The sequence below is a fragment of the Cydia strobilella genome, chromosome 22 (genome assembly GCF_947568885.1).
Source record: "Cydia strobilella chromosome 22, ilCydStro3.1, whole genome shotgun sequence".
NCBI classification, from domain to species: domain Eukaryota; kingdom Metazoa; phylum Arthropoda; class Insecta; order Lepidoptera; family Tortricidae; genus Cydia; species Cydia strobilella.
The window spans coordinates 9,141,616-9,162,485 of record NC_086062.1 but is presented as its reverse complement, the minus strand read 5'-3'; the positions used below and the strand labels follow the sequence as shown (position 1 = coordinate 9,162,485).

General features: G+C 37.2%; 2 protein-coding genes and 1 long non-coding RNA gene across 3 annotated transcripts in view; 2 read left to right on the top strand and 1 right to left on the bottom strand.

Moving 5' to 3' along the window:
• LOC134751459 (uncharacterized) overlaps nucleotides 1–20,870 on the top strand; it is a 255,547-nt gene that overhangs the window by 82,576 nt on the left and 152,101 nt on the right. The gene's annotated exons all lie outside the window — the stretch shown is intronic.
• Nucleotides 158–5,668, top strand: LOC134751490 (uncharacterized). The gene is made up of 2 exons (XM_063686909.1): nucleotides 158–265; nucleotides 4,277–5,668. The coding sequence occupies exon 2, from the start codon at nucleotides 4,289–4,291 to the stop codon at nucleotides 5,660–5,662; it is 1,374 nt and encodes a 457-aa protein (XP_063542979.1). The 5' UTR covers nucleotides 158–265; nucleotides 4,277–4,288; the 3' UTR covers nucleotides 5,663–5,668.
• Nucleotides 11,516–12,985, bottom strand: LOC134751485 (uncharacterized). Its single transcript, XM_063686901.1, has one exon. The coding sequence runs from the start codon at nucleotides 12,977–12,979 to the stop codon at nucleotides 11,597–11,599; it is 1,383 nt and encodes a 460-aa protein (XP_063542971.1). The 5' UTR covers nucleotides 12,980–12,985; the 3' UTR covers nucleotides 11,516–11,596.

Genomic DNA, 20,870 nt, shown 5'->3' with positions numbered 1-20,870 from the left:
CTACTTGTATTGTCTAATAGTGTTTCTTGGTTTAAAAAAAATCCACGATGAAATCATGAGTCACAGTTAATCGGCGCACCGTAATTCGTCGAGCGCCCATCAGACCCGACACACGAGCGGCCGCCGCCGCGCCGGCGGGGGGAGGCCAACCGGGCATCGACAGCGCAGCGGCAACGTCGCGTCGCGGGTCGGATCGGCCATTTTGAATTGGTCGCGCGCTGCTTACGGACGGGCGTGGTACCGTTGGAGTTATCGGCAGTTATAGGTGAGTAAAGTGTGTAATTTGGTTAATATAATATACCTGTTTTGATATTTTAAATGGATTATCTTAAAAGGATAAGTAGTGGACGAACGCTTCTCCGTACAAACGCCCCCCATTTCGGTGCTTGGATATTAAATTAATATAATTTTACACAATTTATTGTGTTAACCATAGCCATTCCTCTTCGTTTTGAACAAATTCTATACACAGTGTTAAGAGCTAACTTAAAATTATTAAAAAAAATCAAACGACTCTTCGTCTCAGCTGTGGTAGTGATACCTACACCAAATTGCGTAAAAATATTTTATATATTGTCCAGACAGGGAAATGGGACTATGGGAAAACTACGTTTGTATGAAGAAGCGGTCGTGTAGTATAGTTCTATATTAAAAAGATCTGGGATCGACCGATTGAGCCAACAGCGGAATAATAATAATAATAGTGTATTGTTTGATTGTCCGATCCTCAAGCACTGGACCGAGCAAATTAAAAGTGTTGTTCAATTCATAATATAAGTAGGTACCTATTGTATTAAATACTAACACTAGATTAAGATTCTGCTTGTAGTACTAACACTCTATGGATGCATTTGTCCGAAAAGAAAATCGTTGATAAACTTCGTTTTTTTTACCATTAGCTAAAGACTACCATAGACCGCGGGCCAGTAACAGATTTCCATGACCAATCGCCTCCCGGGCGAAAACTCGTATAGTGGTTAACGGCTATGTATGATGAACCCTCGTGAACGTCAGCTGCCGCTCCGTTGGTGGGTTGAGGAATGGCAGCAAATAAGGTCTATAAAAAATTTTTTGTCATCGCCTCCCGCTTGATAGTACTTAGTCAGATGATAGTTTAGATGCTATTGTGAATAAACAAAATCGTCAGCCGATTGTATCGCTGTGGAAAGACCGTCAGCTGGTCACATGAACATGTAAAAAAAGAAAATTCTTTTCAGTCATCGGCGTCATCGCCTCCCGTTTGATACTTTGTCAGATGATAGTTTAGATGCTATTGTTAATAAAACAAATCGTCAGCCAATTGTATCGCGGTGGAAAGACCGTGTTACGCGTTTCGGTGGCTGCCATTCCTCAACCCACCAACGGAGCGGCAGCTGACGTTCACGAGGGTTCATCATACATAGCCGTTAACCGCTATACGAGTTTTCGCCCGGGAGGCGATGACTGACGAAATTTGCGCCTGGCTCGCGGTCCACCAGTCTTGTTATTGAAAATAGCTTATTAAAAAATGGCAAATACTACTTATGAAACCAAAAGGATGTAAAATGATCATATCGATACCTTAGTTCGATTATGAACTAAGAAAATTTTGTTACAATTAGTACCTACCATAGTAGACAAAGAAAAGGCTTTTAACCCACAAATTTTTCTGCGTAAAAATCAGTACGAGTGTGAACTAAGGTAATCGATATACAGTAATATGCTATATAATTGTTACATATTGGCTCTAACTTATTGGTCAAGTGTTTTTCAATAAAAATAGGTACCTGTACCTACACGTTATACGCTTACGTTCTTTCTAATGCAAGAAAAAACCGAAGTATAATATACGGGTGGCTATAAAATAAGTGAATTCCCGTTTCCAGGGAGGTTTTGGGATTATGCTGAGCAACTTTTACTATGAGACCAACCACGAAATCGCAAAAAAAATATTTTTAATACAGTTGCTCAAAAAGTGCTACTTTTCGTGGCTGTTTAGCGTGCGGAAAGTTGGTTTTCGCGAACTAGTGCTTTTTACTTTTCAATTTTTTTAAAATTTTTACTTGTTCCAATTCATGACTACTTTATTGATGAGTGTTAATATTAGTTTCCTTTAAACGTCGTAATCAACATAAAAACCTACTGTTAATGTAAGAATACGAAAAATATGCATATTTCATATTTTATTACTTACCTCTTCATCATTATAAGTTTTATAACACGTTTATTTTTTAATGTTGAAAAACCGTTCTTAATAAGTTGTCTGAATGGAACGGAACGCATGTCAAAGAAGAGGCGTATTTTCTTACTGCAAGAATGTTTTAAGTTTCCAAAGGCAACATTAGATATTGTTTTTATAAATATATATACGATACACTAATAATCGTAAATAACGATATTTAGGTAGTAATAGTACAATGTTTTAATATTTAAAATTGTTTCTGTCTTAAAGAACATGCATTTGAAAAAAAAACTTTCATTGAAGTGGGTTCAATAATAATAACAAAATCTATTCTAGTCGAATAAAAGCTAGAAGAAAAACACCTCTTCATAATGTCAATGTCAATGATGTCACTGAATTAATAATATAAAAGTTCCGAATTCCATTCCTTACTTGTTGCTTTTCTTATTTTTTCGCAACTGTATTAAAAAACGTCGTTCGATACACATGCGGAAATGTCATTCTTCACTCGTCCCGAGTCTTACCACTCGCCTACGGCTCGTGGCAAGATATCTCGCTACTCGTGAAGTAATGACATGCTTTCCGCACTAGCATCGAAATGTACTATTACTGGCCCATAGAAAATGGACCGGCCAAAATTACTGTATGAAACAGCCAAATTTTTTTCGCGGGTTGGTCCCATAGTAAAAGTTGCTCAGTATAATTTCAAAACCTTCCTGGTAACAGGAATGCACTTATTTTATAGCCACAGTGTAATCCGTGTATACGAGTAGGTGTCTAGGTAGGTACCTATACATACATATCTATAAAGTTTCTCGCCCTTATTTACTTCCGTTCTTAGATATGAAAGTGTAATGATGACACACAGTAATATTTTATTTAAAAAAATGTTAGTAGGTACCCATATGTGTTTGAAATATGGTTATAGTTTCCAGTGTAATTTATTCCTTACACCGTCAACATTCTAACATTGCCTGGCTTAAAAAATGCGGTACATATTTTCTATAAAAAGGGACCTTATTGTCGATGGCGCTTACGCCATTAATAACGATGCTCCGATATAAATACAATGCCGCGCGACGCTGTGCGTAAGCGTACGTAAAAGGTAATCACGGTCTATGTCCCGGTCAATATAAGATTATTATAAGATACATATAGTCACCCTAAACCGGCGAGCGTGTATGAGGAATGTTATGAAAGTGAAGGAAGCGAAAGAGGTATGTCAGGATCGTAGCAAGTGGAAATCCGTGGTCTCTGCCTACCCCTCCGGGAAATAGGCGTGATTATATGTATGTATGTACATATAGTCTGTTTAGTAAAGAATCGCCGTTTTTTTAAGCCAGGTCACAGACCACCCCCAGGCGGTTTTCTGTGAGCCAGGTAAATTAGGTAATGTAAGGTAATGTTGAAGAAGTTGAAGGTAGACGGTAAGCAAGATTTAATCCGTAGTATGTATATCAGAACACCTAGTGTAAATTTCATTTGATAGAGTGACGTGCATGCGCGTTTGCGTTATGTCTGATTTTGTATGGGATTTTGAACAGCGCGCCAAGCGGGACGCTTTGGAAACTCAAAATCCCATACATTCCCATAATCACACTTAACGGAAACGCGTACGTCACGTCACGCTATTGATTGAATTTTACAGATAATAATGTACTTAATTGCTTACTTTTTTAATATTTTCGATTGGGAACTATAACAATATTTTTTCATATTTTCAACTTTTGGTAAAAATTAAGGTTCGAACAAAACTAGTCGGGAAAATATGTTAAGTTTGTGCAAAAACCTACAAGGTAAACGAATAGTTAGTGTTAGCTTAATTACAATAGGTGACAGACCGTTTTTAAACTTCATTGCTTGCAATTAACACATTCATTGCCAATATATAACCCGCTAGATGGGTTATTTTTTATTGGAAATGAGGCGCTTGGCAGTAAAAGTGTTAATATTGAAAGTGGCATTTATTCAAAAAATGTCCAGTAGGTATTCATTATTTGTTGCATTTTTAACACGTTTTGAGACAATTGAGGCACAGTGTGACAATTCTATATTTCTATTCATTATTCATCTAAGATTTTATATACCTACACAATTAAATATGCATTGTTTCAGTTGGATGAAAAAATGGCAGCAGAAATGACGTTGGAACTTTTTGAAAAGCAATTATCTGATTTAAAAAAAGAGGATATACAGAAAAAAATGGACATAGCCAGTAATGTAAGCAAACAATGTGAATTACCTAATAGACAAACTGGGAAAGATAACACTCCTCCCTTAGTTAAGTGCCAAAAGCTTACTGGAGTATCCGAAGAAACTCTAATGGCTGTAAATTCTCTCGACACTAAATCCATTAAGTATGAAGATTGGTTAAAAGAACAAAAACAAATGATACAAAAGCACAATTTTGAGTATAACAGCATACGGAAACTACTTTTAAAGAACTACACGCAACTCCTAGAAATACCAACTGGAATAAAAAATAGTCAAGACTACGACGGTTATAAGAAGTTTTTCACTCTAGTACAGCTACCAGGAACTAAGGCTTCCATCATAGTCGAAAAACCAGAAACAGTCATGGAGAGACAGAGGTTTTTGTACTCAAAGATGAAGTATAGGGAACAAAAGAAAAACATAGTGTACATTGGCAAGATAAACCTGATCCTAAACCACGGTAAATTTAGTTTCAAAGAGGACAACGTTGAATCAAAAACTCGGTTTATTATAGCAGCGTCGCAAAAGTTCGGTCACTTGGGTTATATCTACTGTTGCGGGAATAGCCAGGAGTATATGACGAATTGGGTAGAAGAGAAGATTTTACCTCAGCTGTCAGAGGAAAGCGTAATAATTTTCCAAGAAAACGTTATAAGTAACGACGAAGATAAAGTTGTCAGTGAACTGTCGAAGGAGGACATTATAAACTGGTTGAACGCTAACGAAGTCCATCACGATCCTAAAATGCACCGAGCAGAATTGTACAAGCTTGTAAAGACAGTTAAAAAAAATCGTGTCGAGAAACTGTCTTCAGCAGAACTCAGTTTTAAAGCAAGGGGCCATATAACAATAAGGAAAAAGAAGTGCAATTTAAACAACAACTTTTTTGATCCTTTTTGGGGCTTTCTTGTGCATGAGATGAACAACGCTACGACAATACCAATAAAAACCACAACGAAGCACCATAAGCACGCTATAACTAACACAGCAAATATAATCTTCCAAAATTGTCCGCTTGAATATTGGAACAATTTAGGTAACATATTGCTAGACAAAGAAAGAGATATCTATAGAGAAGACTTAGAAATAGAGCATGTGATAGATAAACTGATGACTATGGTAAAAAATGAAGGACTCCCGAAAGAATGGGAGACAAATTCAAAGTTAGATGAATACAGTAGAACAGCGGAGCAGAAATATATACTTCTTTCCGATACTCTTTTAAAACTGTTTGAAAATATGCAAAAAACTCAATATTACAAATCATTAAATATATTTAAACAATAACAAAAATTGTTTTTACAAACGCGCACATACTCTTAGGCTGCGTTTCCACTAGAGTTGTGCGGGGATGCGTCACATAATCACTCTATATACCTATCCTTGCTCAGCGCAGCTCTAGTCGGCAATTTCTATTGGTTCTTAACAAACACATCCCTCGTTAAGTATTCTCGCACATCACTGATGGACACGCAGCCTTAACCTAATAAGATCGATCGTAATAAATGCAACTATGGGGTTTTGCGTCTATTTTTTTTACAACAATTTGAACGACAATAGCTCCTTTCATATGGAGATAAAAACCTGATCTATTTGGAAATAAAATGTAACAGAGAGCGTTCCAATCAATCGTATCCAATTCGTAACAATCGTATTCGAGAAATAAATTATAGGCACTATTATCCCATAGTTGAATACCTCGGTTGACCTTATCAAGCTCTAACATCGGCCATTTATTACCTATGTAAAATATTCCTCAACCCACCAACGGAGCGGCAGCTGACATTCACGAGGGTTCATCATACATAGCCGCTATCCGCTATACAAGTTTTCGCCCGGGAGGCGATGACTGACGAAATTTGCGCCTGGCCTGGCTTGCGGTCCATTAGAGTCTTTGGCGAAAAAATCATTTGAAAAGATTCAAACTATATTGAAAGCTGTACAAATGTAGGTCTAGGTTGTCACAAGATACCTACTAGCCTACCCTACTTAATGGATGTTGCATAGCACCATCCAACCAAAGGCATGTCGGGAGGTGTCTCGAGCCTATCTCGAAAATATATAGATCTCATAGACCAGGTGTTCCTTCCAATAATTATGGTTACTATGTGAAGCAATCATCTTTGAATTAATCTCGTACAACACCATTGCAAAATGAACCCTAAACGTATAAAATAAGGTTGATTATTACAAATGCTGGGCTTATCTTTAAGGGAGCGAGCCGTGAGTGGGATGGCCTTCAACCTTAAGTATTAAGTATAGTGTGCGAGATAATAAAACCTTATGAAGGATTTAAATTAAAGCGTGATAGTGGCAAATGCGTACGGTTCGACGTGGTAAGTGGACGTCGTAGCGTACAGGTCCATATAAGAAATATCAGATATACCTACTTGGATTTCTTTCTTTCTTTCTTCTCATTTGTATTAGAGATGAGTATCACTAGAAGATTATACATAGCTTTAAAATAAAATAAAAATAAAACACTGATTTAAACTTTCACGATTTTTACTCATTATTATTTACAACGACGGGACTTATTCGCGTAAAATAGTTTTAAATTTACCTCCGTCGTTTCGAGGACGGCGTTGTCCCCGTGGTCTCGGAGAAGACTGGCTAAAGTTGACATCAACATCTTCTAGGCGCGCGAGTTTTTCGAACTACCGGCACTTGGTCTTGTTTATTAACTTGAACGTTTTGCGCACTAGGGATGCTACCGGGTCGACACACAACACTCACAATATTCGATTTTTCAACTTTCGATATTTGGTTTCGCTTACACTTACTAATGACTGGGTTCCATGTGGATGAGATCTTAAAACCTTCGTCTCGATTGAAATTTCTATGAAACGTCGGAGGTAAATTTAAAACTATTTTACGCGATTAAGTCCCGTCGTTGTAAATAATAAAAATAAAAATATATCATCAATTCATCACTCACCACTACATCGCTCTCATCTTATTTGTATGAGAGATGAGTAGCACTAGAAGATTAAATTATACATATTTTTAAAATAAAATAAAAATATATCATCACCCAAATGGCAAAAACAAGAACAGTATAAGTATTGTGATTTATATGGATTAAAAACTAGCTCACAATTTTTAGATAATTCCGTAGACAAAAAATATTTATACAACGAATTCATATATAAAACCGGCCAAGTGCGAGTCGGACTCGCGCACGAAGGGTTCCGTCCGAAATCTATAAAAACCGCAAAAAAATCACGTTTGTTGTATGGGAGCCCCACTTAAATATTTATTTTATTCTGTTTTTATCATTTGTTGTTCTAGCGGCAACAGAAATACATCATCTATGAAAATTTCAACTGCCTAGCTATCACGGTTCATGAGATACAGCCTGGTGACACACGGACAGACAGCGGAGTCTTAGTAATAGGGTCCCGTTTTTACCCTGGGTACGTAACCCTAAAAATTGCAAAAATTTAAGTGCTAACAGAATTTTCTTAAATGCAAAAACCTAAATCCAAAGAAGACATGGCACAATTTGCGTTCTCAAGAAAACTTAACTTTCTCAAGTTACAAAATGTTCTTGGAAAATCCTGCTTTTGCAATATAATTTTAAATGAAAATTCTCCATGGCTATTTATGGCAGCGTCTACTTATAGAAACCCACATTAAACCCTAAGGCCTTAAACTTAATGACTTAAAATGGTCTTAATCTATCTAACTTTAATCGGGCAACCTTCTAAGGCACAATAGTATCTGTAAAATTATAGTCCACACTGACTTGCAATTTTAACGTAAGGTATTTTAAATATGCAAGCTAAAAAAAACTTTATTGTAAAGAGATAAAGTCGGATTTGAGTTGAAATTGAAGGAAAGATAAGTCGTTTTGTAAGTTTTAGGTTGTTCAGTAAAATCAAACGTGGGAAATATTATGTGTACTTGAGAAAATTATTGATACAATGAAGTTCACAGTACGTATAATAATAATACTTAATTCAGATTAATTGTGCCATTTTCAACCAAAAGGGTACTTATTGTCGTTCGTCAATAAGGCGCTATTTCCATATAGCTTCAATTTGAAATCAAGCTTATCGACAACCGACAATGTGGTACCTTTTGGTTGAAAACGTCACAATTATTTCACTAAATAAAGCACTGGAAATGCAAATTATGTAAGAACTTACATATTTAGAACATATGTGACGTTTTCAACCAAAAGGTACCACATTGTCGCTTGTCGATGCAGGGCAACGAAAACGAATGCTACTGGGCAAAGGCCTCCCTCTCCCTTTTCCACGGATCCCGGTCTTGACCCGTCTCCCACCAGTTCCTGTCAAAGGCGTCAAGGTTGCCGTTGACAAAAACGTGTAAAAATTAAATACATTCAAATACTATAATTTCGCATTAGCCCCCTTTTAAATCCCGCATATTCGCTATTTTTCATAGGACTGTGTCCCAACACTAGAATGTGCGATTCATTTGTAAGATTCATCTCCACGCAACCGTATTCGCAATTTCTAATTGAAGCTATATGGAAAAAGCGCCTTACTGACAAGCGACAATAAGTACCCTTTTGGTTGAAAATGGCACATATAGACCTCCGTCAAGCAAGTCCGTCATTTCTGGATAGGTACCATTTTCATTTATTAAGGGCCGGTCTTCCAATGTCACTAAAGCGTAAACTCGTTGACATGTGTATTCTGCCTGTCCTAACCTACGGTGCCCAAACATGGTCGCTCACCGAGAGTCAGAAGTCCAAATTGAAGGTTTGCCAGAGAGCAATGGAGCGCAGCATACTAGGTGTCACAAGGATGGATCGCATCCGAAACACTACACTGCGCTCCAGAACAGGCATAGCTGACGTAGGGGAGAAGACCGCTAGGCTGAAGTGGGACTGGGCAGGTCACGTCTGCCGCATGCATTCGGATAGGTGGGCTAGTATAGCCACCAAGTGGATGCCGCAAAAGAAGCGCGGACGTGGCAGGCCATTTTACTTCCTTCCGACATCCGATATCGGATCGGACAATATGAAAACGCTCTTACTACGTTAAAGTTGCCAAAAAAAACACGAAAACGTCTAATTTTAATTTAATTTCAATTTTAGGTATATTGTTACCTTGCATAACACAGCAGTAATATAACATTTAAAACTTTAAGGTATAAAAAAATATTAAATCACATTTAGAAACGGGTCTATCGCGAATTTATTTTGTTACCTTTATTATTGGTAAATACTATCTATCTATCTATCTATCGCGAATTTATTTTGTTACCTTTATTATTGGTAAATACTATCTATCTATCTATCTATCGCGAATTTATTTTGTTACCTTTATTATTGGTAAATAAAGGTAACAAAATAAATTCGCGATAGACCCGTTTCTAAATGTGATTTAATACAGCAGTAATATTTTAGTATAAAATAGCTATCTAGTAATATAGGCGAGAGACGCAACGAGCAAAATTTCAAACCGAATTATATTTTCTATTTTACAAATCGAATAAAATTTATTAAAACTAACACTAAAATTATTGGAGGTACTTTTTGTATGTTACGATTTATTTGTTCATTATCGATTTATAATTATATTTATTTGTTAGATGTGCGCTTATCTTATACCTACGCTTCAAGGTAACAATAGAAGATAAATTTGATTGTAAGTATTCAATACATACCCATTCAGATAAATTATTAGGCCTTTGGCATAGTTTTTCTAAGAGGGTGAATTTAATAGTTTTCGCTTGACAATAGAAAATAGGTTAAATAAGAATTTAGGCAATTTTAATTTTATCCTATTGAAATTGTCCTACGAGCCTCAATTCACAGATCAAGCCCCTACTTAAAATAAATTAAGGATCAATTTGAATTCCACGACTACTCGTACATTCTAAATTTAAATGCGAGAACAATTTTTCAGTTGACTTAACGCGTATTGGGACATTTGGGACTGCTATCTCAAAACGACATAATTCGCGAATATTCTCGAAAAATCCGTTATCCAGGCGCTAAGCATACATAAAATGCAAGTCCCATTTTAGAAATTCCATAAAGATTCACAAGCGAATTTGAACTTTAAATCTAACACGACTAAGTTGAATTTGAGTTGATTTATAAAATGCACCGAATTCTACAGGCTTCGATTAGGATTCTTTAATCGAGTAATGCCGTCTGCTTTCCGCGTGCTATTCAAATAAGAACCTTATTACACATGTAAGTGAATTTACTTTACTTCGGTGATTAAATTCGTTCGCCAGTTTTAGCTTTAGAACGACTTCGCAGTTACAATTGAAAATTACCGTTGAAGTTCTTTTGTCGTCGCGATGGATTTGGAACTTTATTGTTATTGTGAAAGAGTTTTGTTTGGGTTGTGTTTGTTATAAGATGTTATCTCTTAGGCATGGGTAAGTTGGTTTAGGAAGTAAGGTTTAATTAACCCAAGGTATTGGCGATAGGGTATCTGCGATGCTCAGCGGAACACAGGTTTCAGTTCATGTGTTTCGATGAGAGCAACAAAGGTTTTGCTTAATTAGGAAGATCGGGATAATTCATTTATTTATTTGGTTTGTTACTGGTTTTAAGGGTCTTGTCTTGTTGTCTCTTGTAGCAATTTACGCAACAATACGCAATTTTTAAGAGGAAAGCAAACTATTTACAACTATCACTTTAGTCTAAAAGCCCAGTAAGGATACGGATAAGCAAAGCAATAAATTGGAATAGCCTAAGTATGTATTTACTAGGTATTCTCCCTCGATATTTTTCGAAAATAAATATATGCCAGAATCCTACAAACTATATACACCCGGAAGTCAGTTTATAGTATTTTTTTGCAAGGGCCGATTTTTTATATTCTTACAATAATAAATATTGTTAATAATAATGACGTTCTAGTCTACAATCAGGCTGTGATAGGCAGTATGGACAGACTGATTTTTGAGAATTGAAAGATTTTAAAGGAACAAAAAGTATTATTTATGGGTTAGACTAATAAATTCAGATAAGGAACAATACTATACTATACAAATATTCTTTATTACTTTAAAAATATCAAAAGAAACAGGAGATACAAGTTAGATACAAAGTAAACTACATATATATTTACATATTTAGATACCTAAATGAAGACACAAAAAATCGTTTCTTATATTATATTTTTAGAACAAGTGAAGGAAAAAGTAGGGGTCGTGTCGTATCAAAAAGTCGAACAGCTGGCGCAGGATAGGGAAAGCTAGAAGCTACCGAAAAGATAATAACTCTTAAGTCAATGACGATGATGATGGTGATATATTTGTATATGAAACTACACATCTATAACCAGTTTTGTTATAATTTATGGTCTTTTTCTCGACTACATAATAGTCTAGGTCTGGTTCGAAATTATCTAAACACTGCAGGTTTTTCTCCACACTCTCCTGGGAAGTCATTGACATCAATTTATCAATGATTTCTTCCAGTAAAAAATCTTCACGAAGTATTTTTTCTTCTCCTAATTTGACAGTGTCAAACATCTTTTTCCATTGTTCTACAGTGCAACCTTTTAAGGCATCCATTAATCTTCCTCCTTCCCGTCCCCTTAATTTCCCTCTCGGTGCTTTGTCATTATTATCTTGCATATGTTTTGTTAAAGGTGCAATCACATATAAATTTGGGAAGCCTTTTTGTTTACGCAACACTTCATATCCGTGCGACTTTAAAATCTCTTCCAAAATTAATCTTCTTTCTTTCGTGAATTTATCTACGAGTGTCATTAATTCAGCTTTACGCATATTTTTCGCAAAAGGAACGTTATTTACGTTTAACCAATCTTTTATTTCATCCTTACTGTTTAGTGCATCAGGAAATTGATAATCATCCACTTCTTTATTTATCTTCTCTTCAACTACCACAACTGAGTTTTTCGGCAACAAAGGTATCAATTCATCTTTAAGCCATACGTACAAATCGACTCCGGGTGCCGCTGGATATGTATATGTCCCGGCTTTAATTAAAGAGTTTTCAGTAATTGCTGCAATGCACCATTTACGTGGTTGTTTCCTGGGGATATTTACATGCTTGTGGTAGATATTGTTATAAAATTCTTCTATATAAACTATGTCTCTGTTCTCTGATCTATATTGTTTTAACTTTTTGAAATATCTATTTCTATCAGCGACTCTTTTCGGATGCTCAATAAGTATGCTCTTTTTCGTTCCTGGAAGGTTTCTCCAAATAAATCCGTGATTTTTAAGAGAATAATTTAGGGTATCATTGTCACAAAATATAGTTTTGAGTTCCAGATCGACAATAAGTTTTTCCTTTGTCGGGATATCTTGTTTCTCAACGTAATGTTCTATAAGGAATTCTCTGATGTCCATGTATGAAAAATTGTTTTGATCTTCATTGATTAACATTTGCTTCTGCAGGTAAAATTGCTGATGATGTTTAAATTCCCCGGTTTTCATAGTTTCTATTCGATCATTGAGTTTATTTAAAATATTTTGATTTATACCGAGAAGAGCAGCGTCAGGGGCCACGGTAAGTTTGGTAGGCATTTTGGTGTACTTATATATTTGTTCTGCCATCTTCAGTTTCACTCGCAAATCAACCAAATGCGCGTCTTTTACCATTTGTTCCATATGAGTTAGTTGAACTTTTTTCATTTTGGTCTCGTTTTAACCTGAAGAAAATCAAAAAATACTGTTTAAAATTATAAAATAAGTTTTTGGCAAAAATAACATTTTTGGTACAAGCTGACTGTACTTTTCTTTTCACACTCATCGAGACAATTCTAACAACCCCAAACACAATTAGTTTGCGTTGTTTTATCACAGAGTTCCCAAGGCCACCCTCCTGTCTCCATCATCAGATCAGCTCCATATCATCATAATATTGCATTGTCATCCGATTTACATATTATGTATGCAAAATTTCAGCTTAATCGGAAATCGAGAAGTACATACATGTACAAACGGCAAGTTAACAAACAACAAAACAACATAACTTAAAATTTGTTTGCCTAGGTGAAATTACAACAGTACATTGATATATATCTAAGGACGGGCCTTACGGGCAATAAGAATGGGGCCAGTACAACGGTGTGCCGCACACGGATTCGAGTCAATCGTGCAGTCCAACGCCACAACGCGATTGGTTGCTGTCTGCTGAGTTCGCGTCTCGTCACTTGCGCGATTGGTCGAAACTAGTTGCATTAGACTGCACGATTGACTCGAATTCGTGAGTGACACCGCTGAACTAGCACCATTCTTAGTGCCCGTAAGGCCCGTCCTTAGATATTTGTCAATGCAACAGTCACACTCACACGCATGCACACACACACAAACATACCTAAAATATTATATGTAATGCTGTTTAAATACATACATACATATATTTTATTAAAATACTAACTAAATATGGCCATGGTACCTACATATCTTAAATCTCATAACAAAATAACCGCCAGCGAGCGAGTGCCAGCATATAAATAAAATCATCAATATATTCCAATATAAAGGAATTTTTTATGAAAAAAACATTTAAATACAACAAACAACACGTTATCAACATAAAATAAACAAATTAACACAAAATCTCACCTAAATTGTCCGTAATTAGCCAACGGAGCGTAGAAACACAGGTCCACCATGAAATAGCGCTGGGCGCAGACTAATCTGCAAGGCGTCGATCGTTGAATATGAGGGGGTGAAGGCGGCGCAAGGGGAGGAGCGAGGTAATGGGGTCGGCCGGTGGAGGTATTTTTACAGATGGTGCCAGCCTGCCAGCTTTGAGCTTAGCTGTTACCTATTCCAATAACCGCGCAAATAGTGTTAATTTATTTTATTTTATTTGATGGATGGCCCTAGAACAAAACTAGAAACAGGGACAACCTTTGGACAAGGTTTGCGTCGGATTGATTGAATCATTACACATCATAAAACAAACTCCCCCGCCGCGCCTGTCTGCATGTCTGTATGTTCGCGATAAACACAAAATCTACTGAACGCATTTTTATACGGTTTTTAACTATCAATAGAGTGGTTCTTGAGGAAGAAATTTGTTAACGTTTACCCGTGGAAAAATGTGACATTTTCAATCAAAAGGGTACTTATTGTCAATAAGGCGCTATTTCCATATAGCTTTACTTTAAAATCAACCTTATCGACAACCGACAATGTGGTACCTTTTGATTGAAAACGTCACAAATATTTGAACATCAGATAGTTTATTTTTATGATGAAACTAAACCATCTTGTCAAATCTACAACCGCCAGTACTGAATTTTCATCTTAATTATTCTACCCACCTTTTGATATATAAAAAAAATCTCAATGTTTGACCTATTATGTTGTAGAACTAATTATTTTAATAAAAGCTACGTAGTCAAATCTACAACAACGATAAATGTAAATGCAATCAAGTTGATATAGTTAACGCTATCTCTACTGAGCTCGTTCACTTACCTGTACTAACAATGGCATTATGTTAAACAAAAGCCTTTATTTCTTTTGTGTGAGCGCGTGGCCTTTGTGCCTGAGGCTCACACATAATTGGCCACGCGCGCAGGCACAAAGGCCACCCGCTCACACAAAAGAAATAATGGCTTTTGTTTAACAGAATGCCATTGTTAGTACAGGTAAGTGAACGAGCTCAGTAGAGATAGCGTTAACTATACCTACCTATTCGATACTAGGGAAAGTATGTCAAGGCCATGTATTAATTGTATTGTATTCTTATAAATATAAAACCTGTCGCCAAATCCCTAAGCCGCAACATTTTGTCCTCAACCAAACGCAAACCCACTACCAATAACTCACACGCACAACGCGTCATATCCCACAGTTATTAGAACTATAAATCTGAGTTAGACCACGGGTTATTAACCCCTGAATATTAGGGGCATTATTAAAAACGTCTTAAGTGCCATCTTTTGATAAGACACTTACGCTCTTTTTTTTAGTAGGTAAATAAATAAAATTGAAAGCGTCTTAAGCGCCATCTTCTGACGAAGAAAGTTACGCTCTTCTAAGTAAGTAGAGCAATATAACGCTGAAATGGTTTCGGGGAATTACTTGGGTTTTGTATGTTTGCAAAGATGAAAGAAAGTTTTATTTTTATAGCTTCTTCAAAATTACCACACACTTTTTGGTGAAAACAAAAATCGTGAGGAAACGTGCATACAACTTCGACCATCATATTTAACCGGTCTACACGAACAAAATGTGGTATTTTCTATAAAAAGGGACCTTATTGGCGATGGCGCTTACGCCATTATTAACGATGCTCCGATATAAATACAATGCCGCGCGACGCTGTGCGGCGTAAGCGCCATCGACAATAAGGTCCCTTTTCATAGAAAATGCCCCAAATAGGTTCAAGTAACATACATATCTTAAACACTCTTACAATGGACGTGCCTTCTACTTTTGACGCGCAAAGCTGTATACTATACAGGAATTGGTGAAATTACAAAAATACTCCAAATTATCTCTTAAATGTCTCATGATCATGATTGGTGCAATTTCTACGAGTATATCGCAAAAACCGGCCAAGTGCGAGTCGGACTCGCACAAAAGGGTACGGAACCCATTACACTAAAAGCGGCAAAAAAAACACGTTTGTTGTATGGTAAATATTTATTTTATTCTATTTTTAGTATTTATTGTTATAGCGGCAACAGAAATAAATTATCTGTGAAAATTTCAACTGTGTAGCTTTCAATGTTCATGAGATACAGCCTGGTGACAGACGGACAGACAGACAGCGGAGTCTTAGTAATAGGGCCCGTTTTTACCCTTCGGGTACGGAACCCTAAAAATCGTGCTAGCTTGAAAAGTTTGATGCCATGTGTTATTGTGGTTTGTGGTAAATAACTGAAATGTAAAAAAAAAACTTTTGACAACCAAAATTAACGCTCCCCACATAGCGTCATCTATAATAGCCGTCAAATCCGAAAAAAATGTCATAACAAAATATTACAAAAATCATGACAAAATAATTATTAAAATTTATTGAATTAATTATCGTTGCCGATTGTCGGTAAAATATTTAATAAACTCTTCAATGGAATAAAAGCACTCCCACAACAACAGGGCTCTTAATCTGTTATTAAAAATATTCGGGCTTAGTAATGTTATCGTCATCTATACCTGTCAAATCCGAAAAAACTTTTTTCTTAATCATAAATATCTGGGAGACCGAGCTTTGCTCGGAAAACATATAAAAACTCAAAAAGCGCGTTTTCCCAAACATAAGACCCAGCTAGATCGATTTTTCGCCCCCGAATACCCCCATATAGCAAATTTCGTCATAATCGTTAGAGCCGTTTCCGTGATCCCCGAATATAGATAGATATAGACAAGAATTGCTTGTTTAAAGGTATAAGATTTTTTTTCTCTTTCACATTTATAGCTAAGTTTTTTAAACTACCTTCACCTTCACCTAAAAATACATTCACCTTTCCCCATTTCGCTTTCGCCTTAAAAGGTTTTCCCTTTACGTCACACGCCCGTTTCCACGTCACCGAAAAGGCCTTCAACTTGGCTAAACATGTTACCCTGAGGTGAGGGTAGATGTAACTTAGTTATGGAGTTTTAGAAATTTCTCTGGACTATTTCGGGCAAGTTTGCGAGTTTAAGCTGATTTGGAGGGTTATGTATTTTGTTAATTAAATAAAAACCGGCCAAGTGCGAGTCGGACTCGCGCACCGAGGGTTCCGTACTTTTTAGTATTTGTTGTTATAGCGGCAACAGAAATACATCATCTGTGAAAATTTCAACTGTCTATCACGGTTCATGAGATACAGCCTGGTGACAGACGGACAGACGGACAGACGGACAGTCGGACAGACGGACAGACGGTCAGACGGACAGACGGACGGCGGAGTCTTAGTAATAGGGTCCCGTTTTTACCCTTTGGGTACGGAACCCTAAAAACATGTATAGGCAAAATATATACAAGGCGAACTACATATACTCGTATCGTATGTATTCTACAGCTGGTTTTAGCAGTCACACTACACTTGAGTCCCCGGCAAGCTCGGCCGAATTTCACCTTCCCATACAAACGTAGTTCCGCTCTCATTTTAAAACTTCGTGTGGGATTGTAATGAAACTTTGCACATACAATGACATGAGGTATATCTAGGTCTGTAATTAGTTTGTATAGCTCCAGTTTATAAAACAAAAGAAATAGACCAAAACCAAGTTTTGTATGTAAAACTTAAATTCCCTGTTTTTTTTAACTATGGTATCTGAAGCTACATAAACTAATTACAGACATAGATATACCTTATCCTATTGTAAGTACAAATTTTCAGAGCAATCTAGCTAGTCGTTTTAAAATGAGAGCGGAACTACGCTTGTATGGAGAACCGAGCTTGCCGGGGACCCTTAAAAGTGCACACTTCTACAAATAGAATATAGGGGCTACCCAAAAGTTGTCTGGAAAAGCTCACTCTGAAGCGATAACCAATTATAACCGATTACCAATTCTCTCCAATTGTATGTGTTTACGTGTCTATACACGTATTGTAAACTGTGTTACGTGTGGAATAAAGATCATTGTATTGTATCATATACGGGAACTTAGGTCTTGTAATACTAGGCTTAATCTCACGGCACTAAGCTTAATCGGCACCTGATCGAATTTCCCTAGCATTCTCAAAGGACTGCCTGACTAGTACTGTTAACAAGCTAGTCTGCCAGTATGGCATGTGTTCTTAGTATCGGAAACTGTACAAGCATCTTGATATGCTTCGAATACGTAGAATGCTGGATAAAAGAGTGTTTTCACACTGTCCGATCCAATATCGGATGTAGGATCCTACATCCGCGTAGTCAGGCCGCGGGGGCGCGCCCGGGCGCCGTCTTTAGCGATCACGCACACTTACAACAAGCATTATGCCTACACAAATGCACACAATCAAACATTATCGGTCCGACAGCTGACGGGGGGCTCCGACATGGCTGAATTTATCGGAAGCGCCTTTCCGATATCGGATGTCGGAAGGCGCCTATGACAAAAACAGCTGCTGGAGAGTACCATTGGCATTAAATCAGTCTTTTTTGCATTATTTAAAGTTTTGTAGTAATAATGATTTATTAATTGCATATATTTAAATACAGAGAAACAGATATATCTTACATTTTACTTCCTCCCGAGATCCGATATCGGATCGGACAATGAGAAAATGCTCAAAGGGTGGTTCAACTTTTCCCTTTGGTTGAAAGGGAAAAGTTGGTATGGTTACAGTCTATAAACCGTGGTTTTATGGCAAACATGCATTTCTGTGGTGGTTATAAGCCCTTCCCACGATGGGCCATCCCAATATAAATCACGATAATATAAATTAGGTAATACGAGAGTGCTTTAAACAGTTAAACAAACTATGCTACTAAGTGTCACCTGGTTGACGGGACGGAATAACAACACGAGACAGTTCACAGGGTGTAGTTCACTTGGGTGAACTTCACCCATAATGTGTTAGATAAACTTTCAATAATCTAGTTTTATGTCAGTTGTGGATACCCGTGGAGGAATTCTCGAGAGGGCTAGTTCGTAATAATTTGTTAACAAGATTCTCCCACTGGGACTTATTTATTTATTTAGGTATCTAGCGAATAAACACCCATATCCGACATCCGTGGTAATTCTAAACGCATGAAAGCGTTGGCGGTCTAAAGCCCCATTTAGACGGGTCTAGAACTTGCATACTTAATTACTTGGCTGGCGCGATGACCGAAAATGAGTCTTGGCCTCAAACACAAAAGCACGTCACTGCCCGGTCCAGAGCGATATCACGCCAACTTTCGCCGACGCCGAGCTCACGAAGATCTGCCTCCACTCTATCCGCCCAACGATATTTAGGATGACCAAGGACGGTTTGGCTGCCCGATCTTCACCCATCCTTTCGAGGTGGCCAAGCCAGCGGAGACGATGCGCTTTGGTCTCAAGACTATTATATTCCGCTCGGCTATTAGCCCCTCGTATGTCGCGATAATTTTTTGAAATCATTTCCTCGTACGCGGATACGCAGATTCGAGCGCTTAAATGTCCTATTTCGGCGTTCTTTCGGACCAAGAATTTGCATGTGTTTTTTTTGTAGTTGATGAATTTAATATCGCATATTTTTATTCGGTCAAGTCCGATTTCAGACGGTATTCTCCAGAAGCGTTAACAAGATATGGCATAGTGGAAATGGATAGAAATCTAAGTATAAAGTAAAATACGAATAAAACGTGCATGTATTAAAGCTACCCCTTGTGTGAGTTGTGTGCCTACAGCCGTTTGAGTTTGGTCAAATATTTCATCTCTATCCTGGATATTGGAAAATAAATTGAAGTCATAAGACGCAAGCACGAACTAAATGAGTTGCACGAACTACGTAATGTTAATATTTTATAACAGTGTAATCGTGGGCATATCATGAAGTGGCGGGGATCATGATATGTCTAGGAATTTCATGATCTGACGGGTTTGACGATCGGCCGTCGACATATACATGTCGAGGGTTAGAAGTGGCAAAACATTGGCAGACAAAAATTTAGGTTTAAAAAGTTTGATCCTTGCACGAACAAGAAGAAGATATACATGTCGTACACAAGCAAAAACTATTTCCGTACTATGGCGCGTCTGACCAGTGCTTAAGCTACAGCTGTTCTAGCTAAAGCCAATCGAGTTCAGATCGAGTTACCCTAGTACCCTCTAGAGGCTACTAATTCGTTAACAAGGTTCGACCGACTGGGTTCCTAACCTAACTAATGTGACGCGTCTCCGAACGTTAACTTATGCGTTAGCGTTATTACGTGCTTCGGCGATGGCAGAGTAAAATGAGTAGTATAAGTTTACGAAATATTTGCTAACATTGCTGGCTTACAAAGGGTACGTTCGGCTGTGTCAAGAAGATAAATATATTTATTTAAACTTTACTGCACAAAATACAAAAATAATGAACAAATGGCAGACGTTATATCTAATGGTACAACATAGCACATATGTTAAATTCTTATCGTGATTGGCAGTTGGTTGGCACTGACAGTTGGTGCTTCTTTATAGTTTGTGACTTCTCAACGTAAAATTGTACAGCAGTATCGAGAAATAAGAAAGTAATATAGGTTATTATTTCTTTGTGACCGGAGAGATCAGTGACACGCACGAAAAAATATGAAAACACTGTTCGTGTGTTATGTGTTGTTATTTTTAAGTGTTAATTTTGAGAAATATACAATGATGAAAAGAATGAGTGAAAGAAGGCTAACAAAGAGAGTGTATAAGGGAGAGGTAGAAACGGGACTTGGAAGGGGCAGACCTCGGCGGACTTTCTCTGATCAGATCGGGGAAATCGTGAAGAAAGGCCAGGTCAAGAGCACCCTAAACCGGCGAGCGTGTATGAGGAATGTTATGAAAGTGAAGGAAGCTAAAGAGGTATGTCAGGATCGTAGTAAGTGGAAATCCGTGGTCTCTGCCTACCCCTCCGGGAAATAGGCGTGATTATATGTATGTATGTATATACAATGATACATATTACACTTAAAACAAAAGACTAATATCTAG